The 17,314-nt window shown below is 36.8% G+C and overlaps 3 protein-coding genes and 1 long non-coding RNA gene across 4 annotated transcripts; 2 read left to right on the plus strand and 2 right to left on the minus strand.

Moving 5' to 3' along the window:
* The first annotated feature begins 505 nt into the window (after positions 1-505).
* LOC114722518 (BAHD acyltransferase DCR-like) lies at positions 506-2,550 on the plus strand. The gene has a single exon (XM_028908565.1). The coding sequence runs from the start codon at positions 576-578 to the stop codon at positions 1,998-2,000; it is 1,425 nt and encodes a 474-aa protein (XP_028764398.1). The 5' UTR covers positions 506-575; the 3' UTR covers positions 2,001-2,550.
* A 1,337-nt stretch (positions 2,551-3,887) lies between these two features.
* Positions 3,888-8,915, minus strand: LOC114722462 (sulfoquinovosyl transferase SQD2). Its single transcript, XM_028908498.1, has 11 exons — positions 8,345-8,915; positions 7,493-7,559; positions 6,669-6,739; positions 6,315-6,432; positions 5,984-6,057; positions 5,818-5,873; positions 5,652-5,735; positions 5,474-5,561; positions 5,314-5,391; positions 5,002-5,058; positions 3,888-4,864 (listed from the first exon to the last, which is right to left on the minus strand). Exons 1-11 carry the CDS (start codon positions 8,686-8,688, stop codon positions 4,360-4,362), a joined length of 1,542 nt encoding a protein of 513 aa, XP_028764331.1. The 5' UTR covers positions 8,689-8,915; the 3' UTR covers positions 3,888-4,359.
* Positions 8,916-15,579: 6,664 nt separating this feature from the next.
* On the plus strand, positions 15,580-15,957 carry LOC114722487 (uncharacterized). The gene has a single exon (XM_028908534.1). The coding sequence runs from the start codon at positions 15,580-15,582 to the stop codon at positions 15,955-15,957; it is 378 nt and encodes a 125-aa protein (XP_028764367.1).
* A 590-nt stretch (positions 15,958-16,547) lies between these two features.
* On the minus strand, positions 16,548-17,249 carry LOC114722468 (uncharacterized). Its single transcript, XR_003738159.1, has 2 exons — positions 16,842-17,249; positions 16,548-16,751 (listed from the first exon to the last, which is right to left on the minus strand). It is a non-coding gene; the product is annotated as an uncharacterized LOC114722468 (long non-coding RNA).
* Between the last annotated feature and the right edge of the window lie 65 nt (positions 17,250-17,314).

The following is a 17,314-nucleotide window of genomic DNA, read 5'->3' on the forward strand; positions in this document are numbered from 1 at the left end:
ATAAGAAAGGAAAGTGTGAAGGTGAAGGCAGTGACGAGAAGCTTGGACTTGGGAACAGAACAGGGCAGGGCAGAGCAGGGGGTTGGGATTTGTTGCGCAGCAAAATCACGGTTGACTCTGGATTATGTTTCAGTCTCACGGCTTCCTGTAATTCTCATTCCCAACAACAAAATTTAATTAATAAAAAATAAAATAAAATCTCACAGCCCCTCTTCCAGGTGTCCTCTTTTCCCATCCTCTTGCCACGTCATCTCATACTTTCCATTTTTTATTCCTTTTTATTTTTTACTGATTAACCTTGAGAACATTAAAAAAAATAAAAAAATTAGTCCAGGCACTGATGCAACATCTCACATCCTTCCTTCAATCTTTAGCTTCAATCTCCCCCCCCCCCCGATTCAGTCCCAAAAAAAAAAAAAACACTAGCCACTCAAATCCATCGCATCTTAATTTGTGGATCCTCCCCCTTCCCCCTCTATATATATCTCCCTCGCTCCGTCCCTCCTCTCAATCCCAACTCTTCCCTGTTCCCTCCGCTTAATTTCACTCTTACGTTCTTCTTCTTCTTGGCAATCATGCCTTCTGCTTCTACAACCATTATCTCCAAATGCATCATCATCCCAGATCAGAAATCCCCACTTAAAACCCTCAGGCTTTCCGTCTCTGACCTCCCCATGCTCTCTTGCCACTACATTCAAAAGGGTGTCTTGTTTACCCTCCCTCCTTACTCCTTCGATGACCTCATCGTCTTCCTCAAACACTCTCTTTCTCTTACTCTTTCCCATTTCCCCGCCCTCGCCGGCCGCCTCATCACTGATGATCTCGGCTACGTCCACATCCTCTGCAATGATGCCGGCGTTGATTTTGTCCACGCCAGGGCTAAACACCTCCGTATCAACGCTATTTACTCCCCTGAACTTCTGGATGTTCCCAACTGCTTTAAGGAATTCTTTGTCTACGATAACACCATCTCTTATTCCGGCCACCACAACCCCCTCGTCGCCGTCCAGGTCACGGAGCTCGCCGATGGGGTGTTCATAGGATGCACCGTCAATCACTCCCTCACTGATGGGACTTCCTTCTGGCACTTCTTCAATACCTTCGCTGAGATCTGTAAGGGCGCGAAGAAGATATCGAACTCGCCGGATTTCACCCGCGACACCGTTTTCGACTCTGCCGCCGTGCTGAGAGTACCCGAAGGTGGCCCAAAGCTGACATTCGACGCCGACCAGCCTCTCCGGGAGAGAGTTTTCCACTTCAGCAGGGAAGCAATTCAGAAGCTGAAGCTCAGAGCGAACGCTGGCGTCCGTAACGGTTTCGCGGATGCCACGGAGGTAATGGGGAAGCAGGTGAACGACAGTTGGAAAACCGTTAACGGCGTTACTAACGGGCAGATAAAGGCAGATAACAACGGCGTACCCGCTAGGACTGGAGAGATCTCATCTTTCCAATCCTTATCTGCTCAGCTGTGGCGCTCCGTGACACGTGCGAGGAAGCTGGACCCATCCAAAACGTCGACGTTTCGCATGGCGGTGAACTGTCGCCACCGTCTGAGGCCCAAGATGGACGCTTACTACTTCGGCAACGCGATTCAGAGCATCCCAACCACCGCTGAAGTCGGCGAGATTCTCTCTCGCGATCTGCGATGGTGTGCGAATCTTCTTCACGAAAACGTCGTCGCCCACGACGATGCCATGGTGCGCCGCGGCATAAAGGATTGGGAGAACGCTCCGAGGTTGTTTCCCCTGGGGAACTTCGACGGCGCATCGATCACGATGGGCAGCTCGCCGCGCTTTCCGATGTACGACAACGATTTCGGATGGGGCCGACCGCTGGCGGTGAGAAGTGGGAAGGCGAACAAATTTGACGGGAAGATCTCGGCGTTTCCGGGAAGAGAAGGAAACGGGAGTGTTGATCTGGAAGTGGTTTTGGCGCCGGAGACCATGGCCGGGCTGGAAAATGACCCGGAGTTTATGCAGTACGTATCGCCGATCGTGTGAGTTGTGCCGTGAAGTAGGAACATAAAGAGAAGGAAGCGGGCGAGAGTTGGAAACGACGGGACGGATGGTGTGTGAGGGCAGTGAGGCCGCCACTAAACGACACAAGAGTTTACCGTCTTTTGAGTGTTGGTCAACGGTCGTGTGGTGGGGTCAAAGTTGTGTAATTGGCTAGTAATTTTCTGGAAAAAAGAGAGAGAAGACAGTGCAGCTTTCACTTTCCACGTGACACACATGGAATAACATGACCACCACCACCAAAAAAAAAAAAAAAGCAAAAAAAAGGTGAGAGAGAAGAATGACTAAGATTGCAGGTAGGGTGTTTGAAGGTTATCCTATTAGTTAACGAGGTAAGTGATGGAGTGAGTTCTAGTAATATATGAATTTAAGAATGTAGTTTGGGAGAGTGGTCAAAGTGTGTAAAAGAGGTGTGCATGATGGCTGATGTAAAATAGAGATGAAATGGTAGGTTAGACGAGACTTGGGAATTTTAACGTAGTGTGTGTTGTAGCCTTCTATCAATATATTTAATCAAAATCATTTGAGCTTTTGATTCAATGGATTTTAATTTGCCTACTTACTACGTTGATGTGGACAGGGAAGACAAGCAGAGAGGAACAGAGCATGTGGGTCTACATGAATAATAGCTCTTACTTTATCCGGGACAAATTTGTTTATGTTGCTTCTAACTTTTTACTTAAAACAGGTCAAGCATAGGATGATGATGATAGTTCAAATACAGAAAATTATTATTTTATATTAATCGTACGATCATGCTTTGCGAATAGAAGTGAGAATTGATTTGCTGCCAAACCAAAATACTAGTAACAAAGTAAGGTATATGTCTGTAGGCGAGGCAAAGTGATAGGAAAAGTTGTCATTCTGATCAAAATTATGGCTTCAATCATATAACCCAATTTCATGCGTCGTTTTGATTTTGAAAACCTTCAGTTTCATGAGTGATTTTTCAATCTAATTGATTGTTGATTTAGCAATTGAACCAAATGGGCAGAAAAATTAGAATGAGAAAAGGACAGAGAATGGAAACATTCAAAAATATATTCCAAATATTTAGGCAATGAAATGGGGAGAATGTTGGGCGGGGGAATGAATGGACCCAAAAGAAAGGGACAGAGAACGGCCGAATGCAGTTAAGTTGCCTCTCTCCCCTGCTTCAACCTCTTCTCTTTGCCTCTCTCCCCTGCTTCAACCTCTTCTCTTCGCCTTATCCATCTCATGTTTCCTCTCTTTTCTTTTCACTACATCCACCCTTTTCCCCTTTTCTTTTCTTTCTCCCCTGCTTCAACCTCTTCTCTTTGCCTCTCTCCGCTGCTTCAACCTCTTCTCCTTGCCTTATCCATCTCATGTTTCCTCTCTTTTCTTTTCACTACATCCACCCTTTTCCCCTTTTATTTTCTCTTCATTTTATTATATCAAACCACTCTTTTCATTTTTGTTTTTAAATACATGGCACATTCGGTTCAAGAGATTTTTTTTTGAAAAAAAAAAAGCTTGGACACAATTAGAAACTATGGTTTCAGTCAGTCCTATTCTACACTTTCCTTTTTGAAAAAAAAAATGTTTCTCATGAGCATTATAACAATGTAAAATCGTAAATTCTAAGATAAAAATAACACGAAATCAAATGGCTGTATACAAGATTGGGTTCTCCCTTTATATTATTCTTTTTTATGTACTTTTCTTTGATTATATTATATACAGTTCATGTTGTAAGTTGTAACTGCTTAAAAATGGAGTTAGTAAGTGAAGTGAGAGAGAACTAAATCCAAGATAGAAAAAGGGGGAAAAGCTACAAGATATAAAAAGTTGGTTTTGGGCTATCGGCTTTTCATTTGATGATGAAAAACCAGTTTTAGGGGAACCTTGCACTTAAACCAACAGGAAGAATGATTTTATACGCAAATATTTGTAATACAATAAAAAGGCACTCAGCGCAAACTGAAATAACCAAACCACACTTGCAGAAGAAAAGCGTCCATCCATTGTTAGGTGAAAAAGGATGTGTTCAGGGAACTAGTAGAGGCTACATCTATTTATTTCAGTAAACCACATATGCTCCAGAATTTCTCTTGATGTGGTTCCCACCGTCCAATCAGACTGGCTTGATATAAGGCATCACAAATTTTCATTCTAAAAAGTCATGGCACAGCATGAAAGGGAAGGCTACTAGGATTTTTTGTTCCATTATATACACTGAATGGGCAGCAAGACAATCACAATCGATCACACATTCACTCATTCTGCACCACACAACACAAGGCTTCTTTGAAGCCATAATAATGCTTGCTAGAAACCAGCCTAGGCTCAAAAAATATGTTACTTGAATGTTGCATCACATTTTTTACCTGTAGTTGATAGCTTCTGGTCCTGGCGATGGGAAAACACGTTTTGCCAGCCATTGTAAAGGCCTCAGTAACTGAGCTCTTTTCTTACGCCAAAACCATATGGCTGTGTTGTAATTCTCGTTCCGAATCTTTCGAGTGGCTGCTCTCCAATCACACTTCTCCATTTCTTCCCGCCCAGCTTTCCCCATGGTTTCCCTCAACTCTCTGTCGTACAACAATGGCTTTAGCTTGCTCAAGCAGTCTTCAAGGTCACCAGGAGTATAGAGATAGCCAGTTTTGCCCTCTTGATCTGCAGGGATTATATCTGGGATTCCTCCAGCACGTGCTCCCACCACAGGAACACCGGAAGACATGGACTCCAAGACCACGAGGCCAAGCGTCTCAGACTCTGAAGGCATCACAAAGACATCTCCACTTGCATATGCCTGAGATAATTCTTCCCCTCCTAACATGCCTGTAAATACTGCAGGCATACCTTCAAATATTTTCTCCAGCTCCTCCCTGTCAGTTGTGAAGCAAATTTAGTAGAAGGTGCCATATATTTTCCTTTTGAGAAAATTTTTATGGTAACAGTAGCCATAACATGATTACGAACACAAGGTAATGGTAGCTAACAGGGACAAGTTAGATTAAATTACCTGTACGGGCCATCTCCAATGAATGCTATTCTTGCTTCAGGAAGTCTGTCCATGACCCTGCCAAATCAAGTGTTTTGAATGTCAAAGACAGTATGCAGATATTCACACTATAATGCTTGAAATATCTTGCATGGATCAAAGTAGCAGAGAAAGCTACAGGCATAGGCAAGTCAAAATGTAAAGGTTCAAGATCAATATCATTACATCCGTAAATGATAATCATGAGGCCTTCATAGATCTAGGTTAATCTTCTGATTTTTGAGATGGACGACAGATTTCAGGAAAAATGATAAGCTGGATGAAGGACTCTACCTTTTGAGAAAATCCAAGCTCTTCTCAACTCCAAGTCGTCCAACATGAATTATTAAGGGTTTCTCAGGTTCACCATTGCTGTTTGGCATAAAAAGGTAATAAGATGACATCCTTTTATGTTAAAAAGATATATATGAAAGAAATGTGAGAAGGTTCCTACCTCAGTCTTACTCGCATTTCATGTGACCGGAATCGAGGATGGAAACTTTCTGAGTCAACACCCTTACTCCAAAGACGAATCCTGTTAGCTGGACATCGAACAGCAGAAGCAAGACTTTTAACTTTACTGTTACAATTGACAGACAATTATCCAGGAAAGGGATTTTCTTTTTGTTCACCTGCTGTTGCTTTTGCTTCTTCAAGATCCTTCCCAATAGCAGCTGATGGCACCAGAGTCAAGTCTGCCATTCCATGAAGAAATTCTGTACAAAACAGGAAAACTTCATGTCATGTTGACAAATATTGAGCCTTAATCCTATTAAGGCAGAAAGATAGGGCACATACTTATGATCATCCACATGGGTTTCACCAGCCAACTAAAGGTGTATCTTGGAATGTACCTAAAGACAACATTGGAAAAGCAATTAGCCCTAGGGAGAAGTAGGAAGCCGCAAGTAAAATGGTAAAAATACAAATAAAAATAAAAATCTGAACACGGATTACTGCTTACACTGGTACATGGGTATGATAAGACATGACAAGAGGCACGCACAAGAGTTTCGCAATGACAAGGGCGCCAAAAACCTGAAATATAGCCAAAGTCAAGTTATTTCTACAATATCCTTTTGAGTAGAATGAAGGCGCGAATTGGATCATTTACATCCAGGGGGGGATTCAAAGGAATGCGACTCTATGTTGCTTTCAATTTAACCATTGTACCCGTTATATCTCTGTTTATTACTCTTAGAATACACCACACACGGGCGCGCTCATTTATACATATTCACTTTTGTAAATGCAGTGTGTCCAAATTGATAAGAGAAAATGAGTTGTTGACCGACCATTATGCCAGGGGATGATGCATGAATTATGTCCGGCTTAAATCTGGCAACCGCTGAAATTATTCTTGGACTAAGTGCTAAGGAGAGGGGAACTTTCTGATACCATGGACAAGGGAAGCTGCATGTCAAAATTGTTGTAGAAAGAAGTGTCAGAGATCGCAACTATACCTGCGCACAACTTAACCTGGAGGATCAATAATCAAAAGAAAATCACTAGAAACGCCAAATTGTTCTTGCCTAAAAGAAACCCAAGTTTAAGATTCACGAAAAACAATTTTACAATATAATAAACAACAGATGAAGAAAAAGGTGAGATAAGCAACCAGGCAGCAAGAGAAAGGAATTTTAATTAACCTCAGCGACCCAATTATTTTTGCTCCATAAAATTCCCGGGGCACTCCTTCATGTGTGGTCACGACCATGACCTACAGTAGTCACAAATGAGGTCACTATTAATATTAAAACATGCTCGCAGAAATTGTATATCAATTAAATGTACTTCATGCTGGCGCTTCTAACTAGCTACTCCCTCCGTTCCTTATTATAAGAGACAAATAACCGAAGTACGTTGATAAAAAAAACAGTTAAAATTAGTTAAGAACAATTAATGTGTAAAAAGTATAATTTTTTTTTCCAAAAATACCCTCATTAATAAGGAGAGAGAGCATGAGAGAGAACAATTAAATTATTAAAAGAAAGAGAAGTAGGAGGGAAAGAGAGTGTGAGTTGGAGATAATAAATATGGGTAAAATAGTAAATCAACACAAAAAAGTAGAGACAACTTGTAAGTGTCTCTTATATATAGGAACATGCCATAAGCATCAAATGTCTCTTATAATAAGGAACGGAGGGAGTATCTTGCAACTTCAGCAAGAGAATCCTAGTACAATAATGAACGTAACATCAATAAAGTTTAGTTTTAATATTGGAGCACTTATAGTTCAAAATCTTCAAAAAAAAAAAAAAAAGTCACAAGATGGCAGTTTGAATAGTTAATAAAACAGGGAATTCAAATTAGTAAAATCATTCTTGCCATACGAAATATTAATGCTGGAGTTATCTATCCTACCTTTGTTCTGAATAACTGAGGATATTAAATAAAAGCAACAAGTGCAGATTTTAAAAGAAAACACATGCAAAGATAGTAGAAATAAAGGAAATTGAGGGGAAACAAATACCTCATCTCCCATTTCACGTAGGTATTTGATGAAATTCTGAAACCGATTCTTATATCCTGAGACATATCTGTAAAATGGATATAGCTCTGAATAAGTATTTTAGTTCAAATAAAGACATAAGTTTAAGTTCCTTCCCCAAACGTAATAATCTCTTATCACACAAAGCATTGTTAATGCATTATGAATACCACCGTAGTGCAGGCAGGAACTAAAACTTAGAAGATTAATTGTTCCTCAACATTTACTAGAAAGAATTCCTTCCTGTTGTTCACGTGATGATAAGCTAGTTCAAGTCTAGAATTTACACCATTTTCACAGTTGAGCAACAAATGATTAGATTGATAAAGCAAAGTCAACTCAATTACAAAACAAAGCAAGAACTTCACAACGGTGAAAGTACTTAAAGAGAACTATGAAGACCCCATCCGCCATATCTGAAGATTCTTAATATCGAGAAGGAAGATCGAATCAACATGAAAATTCACAACAATATATATGCTCAGTCCGAGTAGAATATCAGCGGTCGTAAGCAACATAGAGAGCAAAGAAGGCCCTACTGATATTTATAAGCCTAAAAACAAAAAATTGATGACGTTCAGTGTTTAAGCAAGCTGCCAGGAAAGTCTATCGCTTCTGATGTTAGAACTCATGCTCTCACAGTCAATTCATCAAACACCATGAAGTGAATACTGAATAAGAGCACCAAGTGCAATTCAATTCGGTACTATCCTAAAGAAAGGAAGAAAAACGTAAAGAGATTTCGTACATCCCACAATCAGCTATAATGGACACTGAAAATTATTCACAATGCCAAAAAAGAAGAGGGCAGAGGCTATTTGTCACAAGACTCACGCAAAAGGAGAAGGCTCAACAAAGAGAGCAATTCGACGAGGCCTGGAATTGTTCTCCGAATCAAGCAAAGCTGGATGGTTGTCTTCCTCCTCCTCGCCGTGGAGATTAACATCTGCAATGGTCATATTACTTGATTCAAGGACGAAGCTTTTTCTACTGTTCACTCTCTTTGATCCCTGCAAAGGGCAAAGTCTGGGAGAAAAACTTATGGGTATTGCTCCTACAGACTGAAATTGATGAAATCTGACGCAAGGTAGAGAGTGTGAGGAAGAAGATGAAGAAGACAGGAAAGATGATGAAAGGAAACGATGAGAGATAGAGGGATTTATGGAAGTTGAATTCATGATGTTAAAAGATGCGAAGAGTATAGGATAAAGGTGCTTGCCCTTGAATTATAGTTTTTGGTTAAAATCAATAGAGTAAGAGACTCTGAATGAAGGAATCTAAGAATCTAACATAATTGGAGGGGACTCTGAACAATGGATATTCTCTCTCATGGCGGGACTGCGAGGAATCAAAAGGGAACGAAGTAGAGCATATGCTGTTTCATTGGGTCGCTGTCTTTTCTTACCCGTTCGGGTTATCTTAAGATCACAAGGCATATCTTTTCCTTTCCCACTATTTGTGGATAATATATATATATATATATATATATACTCCTCCGGTCCTTATTATAAGACCCAATTTGACTTTTTATTTGGTCCTAATTATAAGACCCAATCCATTTTGTCTCTTATATTTATGCATTTTTTTCCAAGATAATCCTTCTAATAATGATAGTTTTAGCCAATATACTTAATTAGCAAGGATATTTTAGGAATGACAACACTTATTTATTATAAATAACCAACTTAACTTACTTCCTTAATTTCCTCAAATAAGTCAATTGGGTCTTATAATTAGGACCGGAGGAGTATATATATATAAAAGGCAAAATGGCAAATAGAGACCCCAATATATGAAATTATAATTTGTGACTCTCAATTTGAAAAATGGCAAATAACAACTTGGTCCTATATTGTAAATATAAAATTTTGGTGAAATATTATAAATACCCTCGGTCAAGTGATAAGTTAACTATAGGAAATGACAAGTTCACTTTAGCGAATGACAATTTCAGTAAATCAAATCACAACTTGACTGAGGGTATACCAAATAATAAGTTGATTATGAGAAATGACAAGTTTACTTTAGCGAATGACAACTTCAGTAGACCAAATCACAACTTGGCTTAGGAACATTTCAGACATTTCACTAAAATTTCATATTTATAATATGAGATCGGGTCTTTATTTGTCATTTTTCAAATTAAAAGTCTCAAATAGCAATTTCACATATTGGGAGATCTTTATTTATCATTTTTTCTATCTAAAATAAGTTTCTGAAATTATCATTCTCCACTCTAAAACTTGTCACTACATGCTACTCAAATTGTTATTGAGATTTTTTGATAATTATTTCTTTTTATTAAGACTTAATTGTAATTCTTCTTTTTATCTAACGTCTTGACCCAAACTCAAAACTCTCCGGTCTCCCCTTCACACAGGGCTTTAAGATTTAACAGCATTTTTTTAGATCCTTCCATTTCTACGAGTAGAATGTTTTTTTGGGAGAAAAATTTTTTTATCAAAAAATTACTTTGTACATTTAAAAGAGAAGTTAAGACTTATAAAATGATTTTTTTTTTCAAAGGTTAAAAAGGGATTATGTAAGATAATCCCATTGCTCCACTATTATTTGTGCTTAGCATGGAATATTTAAATTGATTATGATATATGATTCCTAAAGACAGGCCGTTTAGGTTTCATCCTGTATATAAAGATTTGAAGTTGATTAACTCATGTTTTGCAATTAAATGATCTTCTGATGTTCTATTAAAACTGCAAGTTTTGATAGAGGCATTCCTTGAATTTTCAAAAGCAACATGGTTGGATGCAAATCCTCATAAATCCCAGCTATTCTTCAGTAGTGGAGTCAAGGAAAACATCAAGCAGAAAATTTGCAGTTCGGTTGGTTTTAATATAGGCATCTTTCCTATGAAATATCTTGAAATCTCCCCTCTCATTGATGAAAAAATTACTGGTGGTGTAAAAATCCTAGTCTTCTAGCTAGGTATTTGTCTTACGTTGGATTGTATCAAATAAACACCGTCATCCTTTGCATGTATACTGGTCTTAGATCTTTCTCCTACTTACACAAAGTAGCTAAAGAAGTAAGAAATTTTGCTACAGATTTATTTTAAAGCCAACGTACTTGTCTTCTGTCTTCAATGTTGCTTCTTAATTAAAAACATATGGCGGTCTCAATCAATGGAATTATAAGTTATGGAACGAAGCAGCGATGTGGCTAAATTTAGTGAGGTATGGGTAAAATCGGTGAATGATGTGCACCTAAAAGGAACAAACTTAAGGACTTGTAGCAACATGTTATGAGTCTAATATTAGGGGAGTTTTCTTAAATGAGATACTTTACAAGATTTTGGGTTTCCTAATTCTAATAACTAACTTTTGGATGTGATTCATCTAAACACTTGTGCGCGTTATAATGGTGTTTTCATTGAGAATTACTCTCTCTGTTTTTTATTATAAGATCTTTTTAACTAAATTACGCGGTTTAAGAAAACAATATAAAATTAGTTAAAAACAATTAATATGTAGCAAATGCAATTTTTTTTTCCAAATATACCCTTATATATAAATGTATAAATGTGATAGAGTAATAATGAGACAAATGAAGAAAGAATGTATTAAATACATTAAATTAGGAGTAAAATAGGTAATAATATATTAAATATTCAGACAAACTCAAAGAAAATCTTATAAAAAAGGACAAACTTATTTAAAAAATTAGATTTTATAATAAGAAAAGGAAGGAGTAATTAACTAGAAAAGAATACCTGTAAAGAGGCTGACCAACAAGGACTGAATGAAGATTAGTGCATTGCTATGTGTGGGTTTTCTTGAATGAAAGGTCGAATAAGACCTTGAGTATTCCAACCCTAATAATTAGCTTTTGAGAACTGAGATGTCAATCATGTGATTCTCTCAAGTCTTAACGACTTGTGCCCTGGTAATTAATTTGAGGAAACAAATTTGAGCATCAATTCTTGCTTTGTTTTGGGGCACATTTTCACGCATGTAATTTGGGCAATTTGAATAAAAGCACATTGTAAATCGAGCATTCACTGTAATAGAAGTTAATCCACCCCAAACTGCATAATATGACTTGATGATTGGTAATAGAGAAAGGATAAGTTAATTATTTCGTCACCACAATTTATGTAGAGACGTCTGTATCAACTATATATATATATGTGTGTGTGTATCAACTTGAGTTGATGTATCATCTATTCAGCTTTAATAGCAATATATTATATATTATTCTTGGGTTTCCTAACCAAATGTGAGTGTGTTTCTAATTTCTATATTTGAATAAAAATACACTTAAACATTCTAACACGATTATTTAATTGAAGGATTAAATAATGGAAGGAAAATATTCCATTGCATATTCCTTGGGCAGACATTATTTAACCATAATTAATTAAGTGCCTAATTTCAAGATGTGGGTCACAACCACAAGCAAATAATTCACCAAATTTCCACCATATATCGATGGCTCTCTATTGATTTTATATGTCCATGGCCATAGGGGTTAACTCATTGTGTGAATAATTAATTGATAGCTAATAATAAATACACAATCCACTTTATCTTTCATTTTTATTATTTTCCCTCACACTAACTAACTTAACTTATAAATTAATATATAATCTAATGTTATACAAAAGTATTATAAGAAGATCACATTACATTTGTTATAATTAGTTAGTTAATTAATTTAAATTTATTAACATTTCTAAATTAATTAAGTAGTTTTTATATTAAAAACCGAAAAGTATAATATTCTTACAATTTAATTAGCGCAAAATGTGAGAAAAGCGAACAGCATACCTAATTGTCCTATTTGCCATCCATTTCTTGATGGCATCAGTTAATGGACAAAACTTTCACATGTAATGAAAGCCATATCTTTATTTTTCTTTCCATAGCGACGAGTGATATATGATTTTGTCAAATGCCTTTTATATACAAACATTGAAGCTTAGCGTTTCCACCATTCTAGATTTAAACAAATTTAAAACGTGTAATAATTACACAGTTTCTGGCAAAAAAAAAATTACACCGTTTAATAAAGATAAAGATGGAAGGAGAGGTCAAATTGAATCCACTTACAAATACCATAACATGCTCATTTACTCTTATCTAGAATGGTTAAAACTTAAATCTGTAGGGTTGATCAATAGTAAAAGAACTAATATCAATTTATGTTGACATAAGTGATATAAGTTCTCATATTTTAAACAAATCGTTTGAGATTTAATCTTCAAATCAGTTAAAGAGTTTATTATTCATCTTATAACCAGAAAAGAGTAGTATAAAAGTTTTGTGGCCTTAAAAGTAGGGGGAAAACTCTCGTGTAGTTTGTTGTTTGTATTTTTTTTTTTTTAATAACTGATGCACTTATTGTATCACCTAAAAAATTATGCAAATTGGGTTCTGCGAACGTACTAAAGTCAACGCATGCTTTAAGATTCAAAAAATATTGACAAAGATACTTACAGGTTATTGGCTAATAAAACTCTTACATCGCCCGGGAGAGTTGGTCTGCCTGGTTGAGAAGGGGAAAGCAAGGCGCCACGCACCCGTTAGTGTATGGGCTTGATCCTGGAAAGTCCCACTTGGGACGACTCCGGATTTAGTCTGCACCCAAAGAGTGTGGGATACTGGCAGGAGAAATCCAAAAAAAAATAAAACTCTCACATCAAAAATAAGATTTGATCTAACAACTTTGTAAGTTATGAATCAGTTTCAGTTCTTTAATAACGAGATCAATATTTCCCCGCATTTAAGCTTTTTTTTTTTTTTTTAAGCTAACTTGTTTTCAAAGTAGGGGATAATGCATCCCTTTTAGTCATTCTTTTTGCTTAATTTTCTTGGCCAACCCATTTTAGCCATTGAAGCCCATAAAACGGATTCAAATGAATTGGCTAACTTGTTTTCAAAGGAGTGTTTAATGAATGGTGGGCATGTGATTAAAGCAAAACAGAGGCTATTATTGAGGCTGCCTTTATAGCCCATTGACTGCATCCTCGTGAAAGCTGACAATTCAAGACTTGGCCCATTCTTTGCTCTCATTTCAAGTTTCAGCAGCTCGCCAATTGTCAAACAACTTAAATGCATTTCATCATCTTTTGACTACTTTTGTTCTGGATACTCTTATGATCCTATTTATAAGACATTTTAACATATTTTATATAAATTAAAATTTTTTTTAAAATGTATTAACTCTCCATTAAAATATAACAACTTTTTAATTTTATCTTTATTTAATATATACATCTTAAAAAAAAACTATTTATACTATAATAAATGAAGGACGAAATAATATATTCACGTTAAAAATTTAATGAAGTGATTTATAAATAGAACAAAAAATATTTTCTCTCTTCATCTTACAAATAGGATCAGAGGAGTATAAAACTATTTTTTCAGTCTTTTTTTTTTCGGTAGTGATGTTTTACGAAATTTTGAAGATGATTAATATTTTTATCTTATTTTAGTAGCATATCAAAATCACATATACATTAAAAATGAATAATTAATTATTGGTACTAAGGAAGACAAAATTGAAAAACATTTGAGACCTTAACCATGTTTGTAATTTACTAATTAACCTCTGAATGAGCAAATTTTTTTAAAGAAAAAAGTCATCAGATGAATTTTAAAATTTTCACTATATCTTTTTTACTATTGAAGTGAAATTATTAAAGTCAATTCAAACAGTTAAAAAGAAAAGAAAGATCGAGACTCTTACCCATTTCATACGTAAAATAAATGATGCATCTCTATTATTAGTCTCTCTGCCGATACAGTACAGAGTTGTCAAAGGTAAGGCTCATAACAACATGAAACTGCAAAACCCACAATGGAATAATGGAACGCATCAAATTTCCTGTCTCATGAATTTCCTTGTGCCGCTACAAGATAAAGGAAATATGACTTCAAAATTCCCTAAATTCAAACACACTTCCCTCTTTCTCTCTTTCACTCATTTCACAACATAACATGGCCTTCAAATCTAACCTTAACATTTGTTTATTATAGAGAAAAGAAGGAAAAAAAGACTTGGCGAAATATTTCAGTTTTTTCTTTTTTGGTTCAATCTTTAAGAGCTTAGCGTTTGTGTTGTCGGAGATAGAAGCAAAGTGGAAGCAAAAAAGCAAAGAGCGTAGGACCTGCAAAATGCAAATAGCACATTAAAAGCAACGCTGATTAGAAGAGTATCCTCTGTGTCTGTCTCTGTTACCACCTCCTTTTTATATGTTAACCTTTGACAGTTTCACTCTCTGTCTCCTTCCCTAGTCTCCATGGCTCCACCATTTCTGTCTTTTGACCAAACCCCCCCTGTTTTCTCCCTCTTCTTTTCCATCTTTCTCAGATTCTCTCTCTCTCTTTCTTCCTGTTCATAAATCACACTTCGTCTTAGAATGCTTACCTCAATTAATCATGGTAGGCCTCCCCATTAAAATCATTACTGTTAAACTAACATTTTTCAAACCATATTCACATGCACATGCCCTCAAACAGGCTCAAGTAGATCTTCAAATCACCTATCATGCATAATAATATATTTTGATTAATTGAATCAATCAATCAAATACCGTATAAATACTTCTTTCCTATTCATAAGGCTTCCTTGTTCTCAAGGTCAAGTTGAGCTTTTTGAATTTCAAATGTCCTTGCGTCTTGAAACATCACACCCTTTAGTCATTAGTATTATTCATGTTACAGATTGTAATTGGAGTATTTTCCTTTTTAATTAACAGTTTAGAATTAGGATCCACAGTTTAGGTAATTATGTATTAACCCTTCTTGCTATCTTGTTTTATTAATCAATAAAACTCTTTCCCCTCTTGCTATTTTCCTTTTGCTTTATTTTTCACATCTTTAGTCTAACTTGGCTTTCTTCCTTGGAATTTCTGTTGTCTATATATGCAGCCTACCAGTCCATTCAACTGTCCCCTTTCCCCTCTCAAAACTAGTACTACTCTCTCTCTCCCCCTCTCCCCCCCCCCCCTCTCTGCTTCTGCTCTGTTTTCTTTTATCACACAAGAAGCGAAGCTCAAGGACTGGTTTTTCTGCTGTTGATCGTTACATTTTCTCACACATAAAATGTCAACAAAAAGCAAAAGGGCATGTTTCAGTCCTGATGTAAATGAGAAACCAACCTTGTTTCTGAAGCATGGTGACCGGAGTGGAAGAGTATTAGGAAACAGGAAGAGGATAATCGGAACTTGGAGTTTCCGGTTGCCGAAAGACTCGAGATTTTCGTCGTTGAGATTTCTACTGCGGCTTGGAGCAAAGGTGGCCAGAGCTACTGTAAGGGTTGTTTCCATGAGAAGAAAATCATCTAGGAAGGTTTCTTCTTCATCAACTTTCGTAAGGTCACGTTCTTTATCAGATCCTACCGATTCACACCGAGCTGAGGCTGTGGAAGATTGCATTGAGTTCTTACACTCTTCTTCCTCCAGGGAGAGACCCTCCAGTTGAGTTCTCTGCTAATTGTTGTTAGAAAACAAGTTTTGTAAGATTCCAAGACATGTATAATAGAGAAAAGGGTCTGCTTTATTGATTTGGATGAACATGTTCTTCAGTAAAGGTAGGGAAAAAAATGGAAGTTTTGTATTACTAAAGGTTCTTGGGTTCAGTTGGTGATCTTTTTTTCGCCTTCGGATTCAGAACAGCCCATCTCCCACCTTAAAAATCCCTCCCATGGAAGTTTGGAGTTTGATGCTGCAAAAGTTTGGTGTCAAAATAAATTGCCAGCTTCTTGATATAATCACTCGGTTTATCTTCATTTTCTTAGCCAATATTTTCTTTTCTTTTCTTTTCTTTTCTTTTTTTATTTTTAATCAGAGCTAAGCAGTAAATACATCATATGTTGGGACTAATGGGGAATGAGTTAGAATTTGACCGACTGAAACAAGAACTCATAATGGCTCAAATTGAAGCTGAACAATCGCATTAAAGAGGCAACATGTTCACGTGCACTAGATAGGGTGTAAACTGTAAAGCAACGGCACAATTGCTTATATAAATATCTATAATTAACGAAGAGGATAAATCCAAAACACAGATAATAGCAATGAACAATTGGATGGTCTGGTTCATTTATAATGATTTAAGTCTACATGATAGATCATTATTTGGCTATAAAACATGCTCTGTTTTTAAGAAATCTCCCCATAACATTTATTTCTCTCTTTCATTTGATCCACTAGTAAGTACATACACATTGTGTAACAAAGAGATAATAGTCTCCTTTCCCTTAAATCCTCTCCCTCCTGGTGAATACAAAAGTCAAATGTTAGCATATGTTAATTGCAGAGGACTTACTAGCTGTGGTAGTTGCCACCTCCATAACTATAAGCAACCTGAATTCAGCAAACTCAAATGCGCTGCCAGTTGTTTGTATGTACGTGGGGGACACTCGTGTGCAACACATCTTTGAACATGCAATCATCTCACAAGTGGGCTCCACATGTGCAGATGAAATCTGAGTCATTTGCATGTACTTACATTAAAGTGTACAGAAGGTTTTGTTCAGGCTTCACAGCTCAGAGATAGCATGGGAGCATTTCCGGGTATCCAGGCTTCTTGTCAGAGTTAGGTAATCCAGCTCATATATCTTCGTAATTATCTTAACATACTCATCACAACATTTCATCCAACACTGAATAAGGCCGCCACCACCACCCATATGTAAAAATCAACCAATATCCCTGTTGATATCTGCTTTGCAGCAACCTTTTGACCAGAAAATTTTGTCCCAAATGGCCCAACAACTATGTGAAGTGAGTCATGTTCCTCTAGAGACCTAAGGTTTGGATCAATATCAATGGTTTTT

Source organism: Neltuma alba, unplaced genomic scaffold (genome assembly GCF_004799145.2).
Source record: "Neltuma alba isolate B1F8T4 unplaced genomic scaffold, ASM479914v2 tig00012095_pilon, whole genome shotgun sequence".
NCBI classification, from domain to species: domain Eukaryota; kingdom Viridiplantae; phylum Streptophyta; class Magnoliopsida; order Fabales; family Fabaceae; genus Neltuma; species Neltuma alba.

Bases quoted from the DNA above. Each gene is read 5' to 3' on its own strand.
- LOC114722518 (XM_028908565.1), top strand. From the start codon at position 576: ATGCCTTCTGCTTCTACAACCATTATCTCCAAATGCATCATCATCCCA.
- LOC114722462 (XM_028908498.1), bottom strand. From the start codon at position 8,688: ATGAATTCAACTTCCATAAATCCCTCTATCTCTCATCGTTTCCTTTCA. The intron at 6,740-7,492 runs GTATTTGTTTCC...TGACTACTGTAG, and splicing joins TACGTGAAATGGGAGATGAG to GTCATGGTCGTGACCACACA. The intron at 6,058-6,314 runs GTCGGTCAACAA...GCTATATTTCAG, and splicing joins CATCATCCCCTGGCATAATG to GTTTTTGGCGCCCTTGTCAT.
- LOC114722487 (XM_028908534.1), top strand. From the start codon at position 15,580: ATGTCAACAAAAAGCAAAAGGGCATGTTTCAGTCCTGATGTAAATGAG.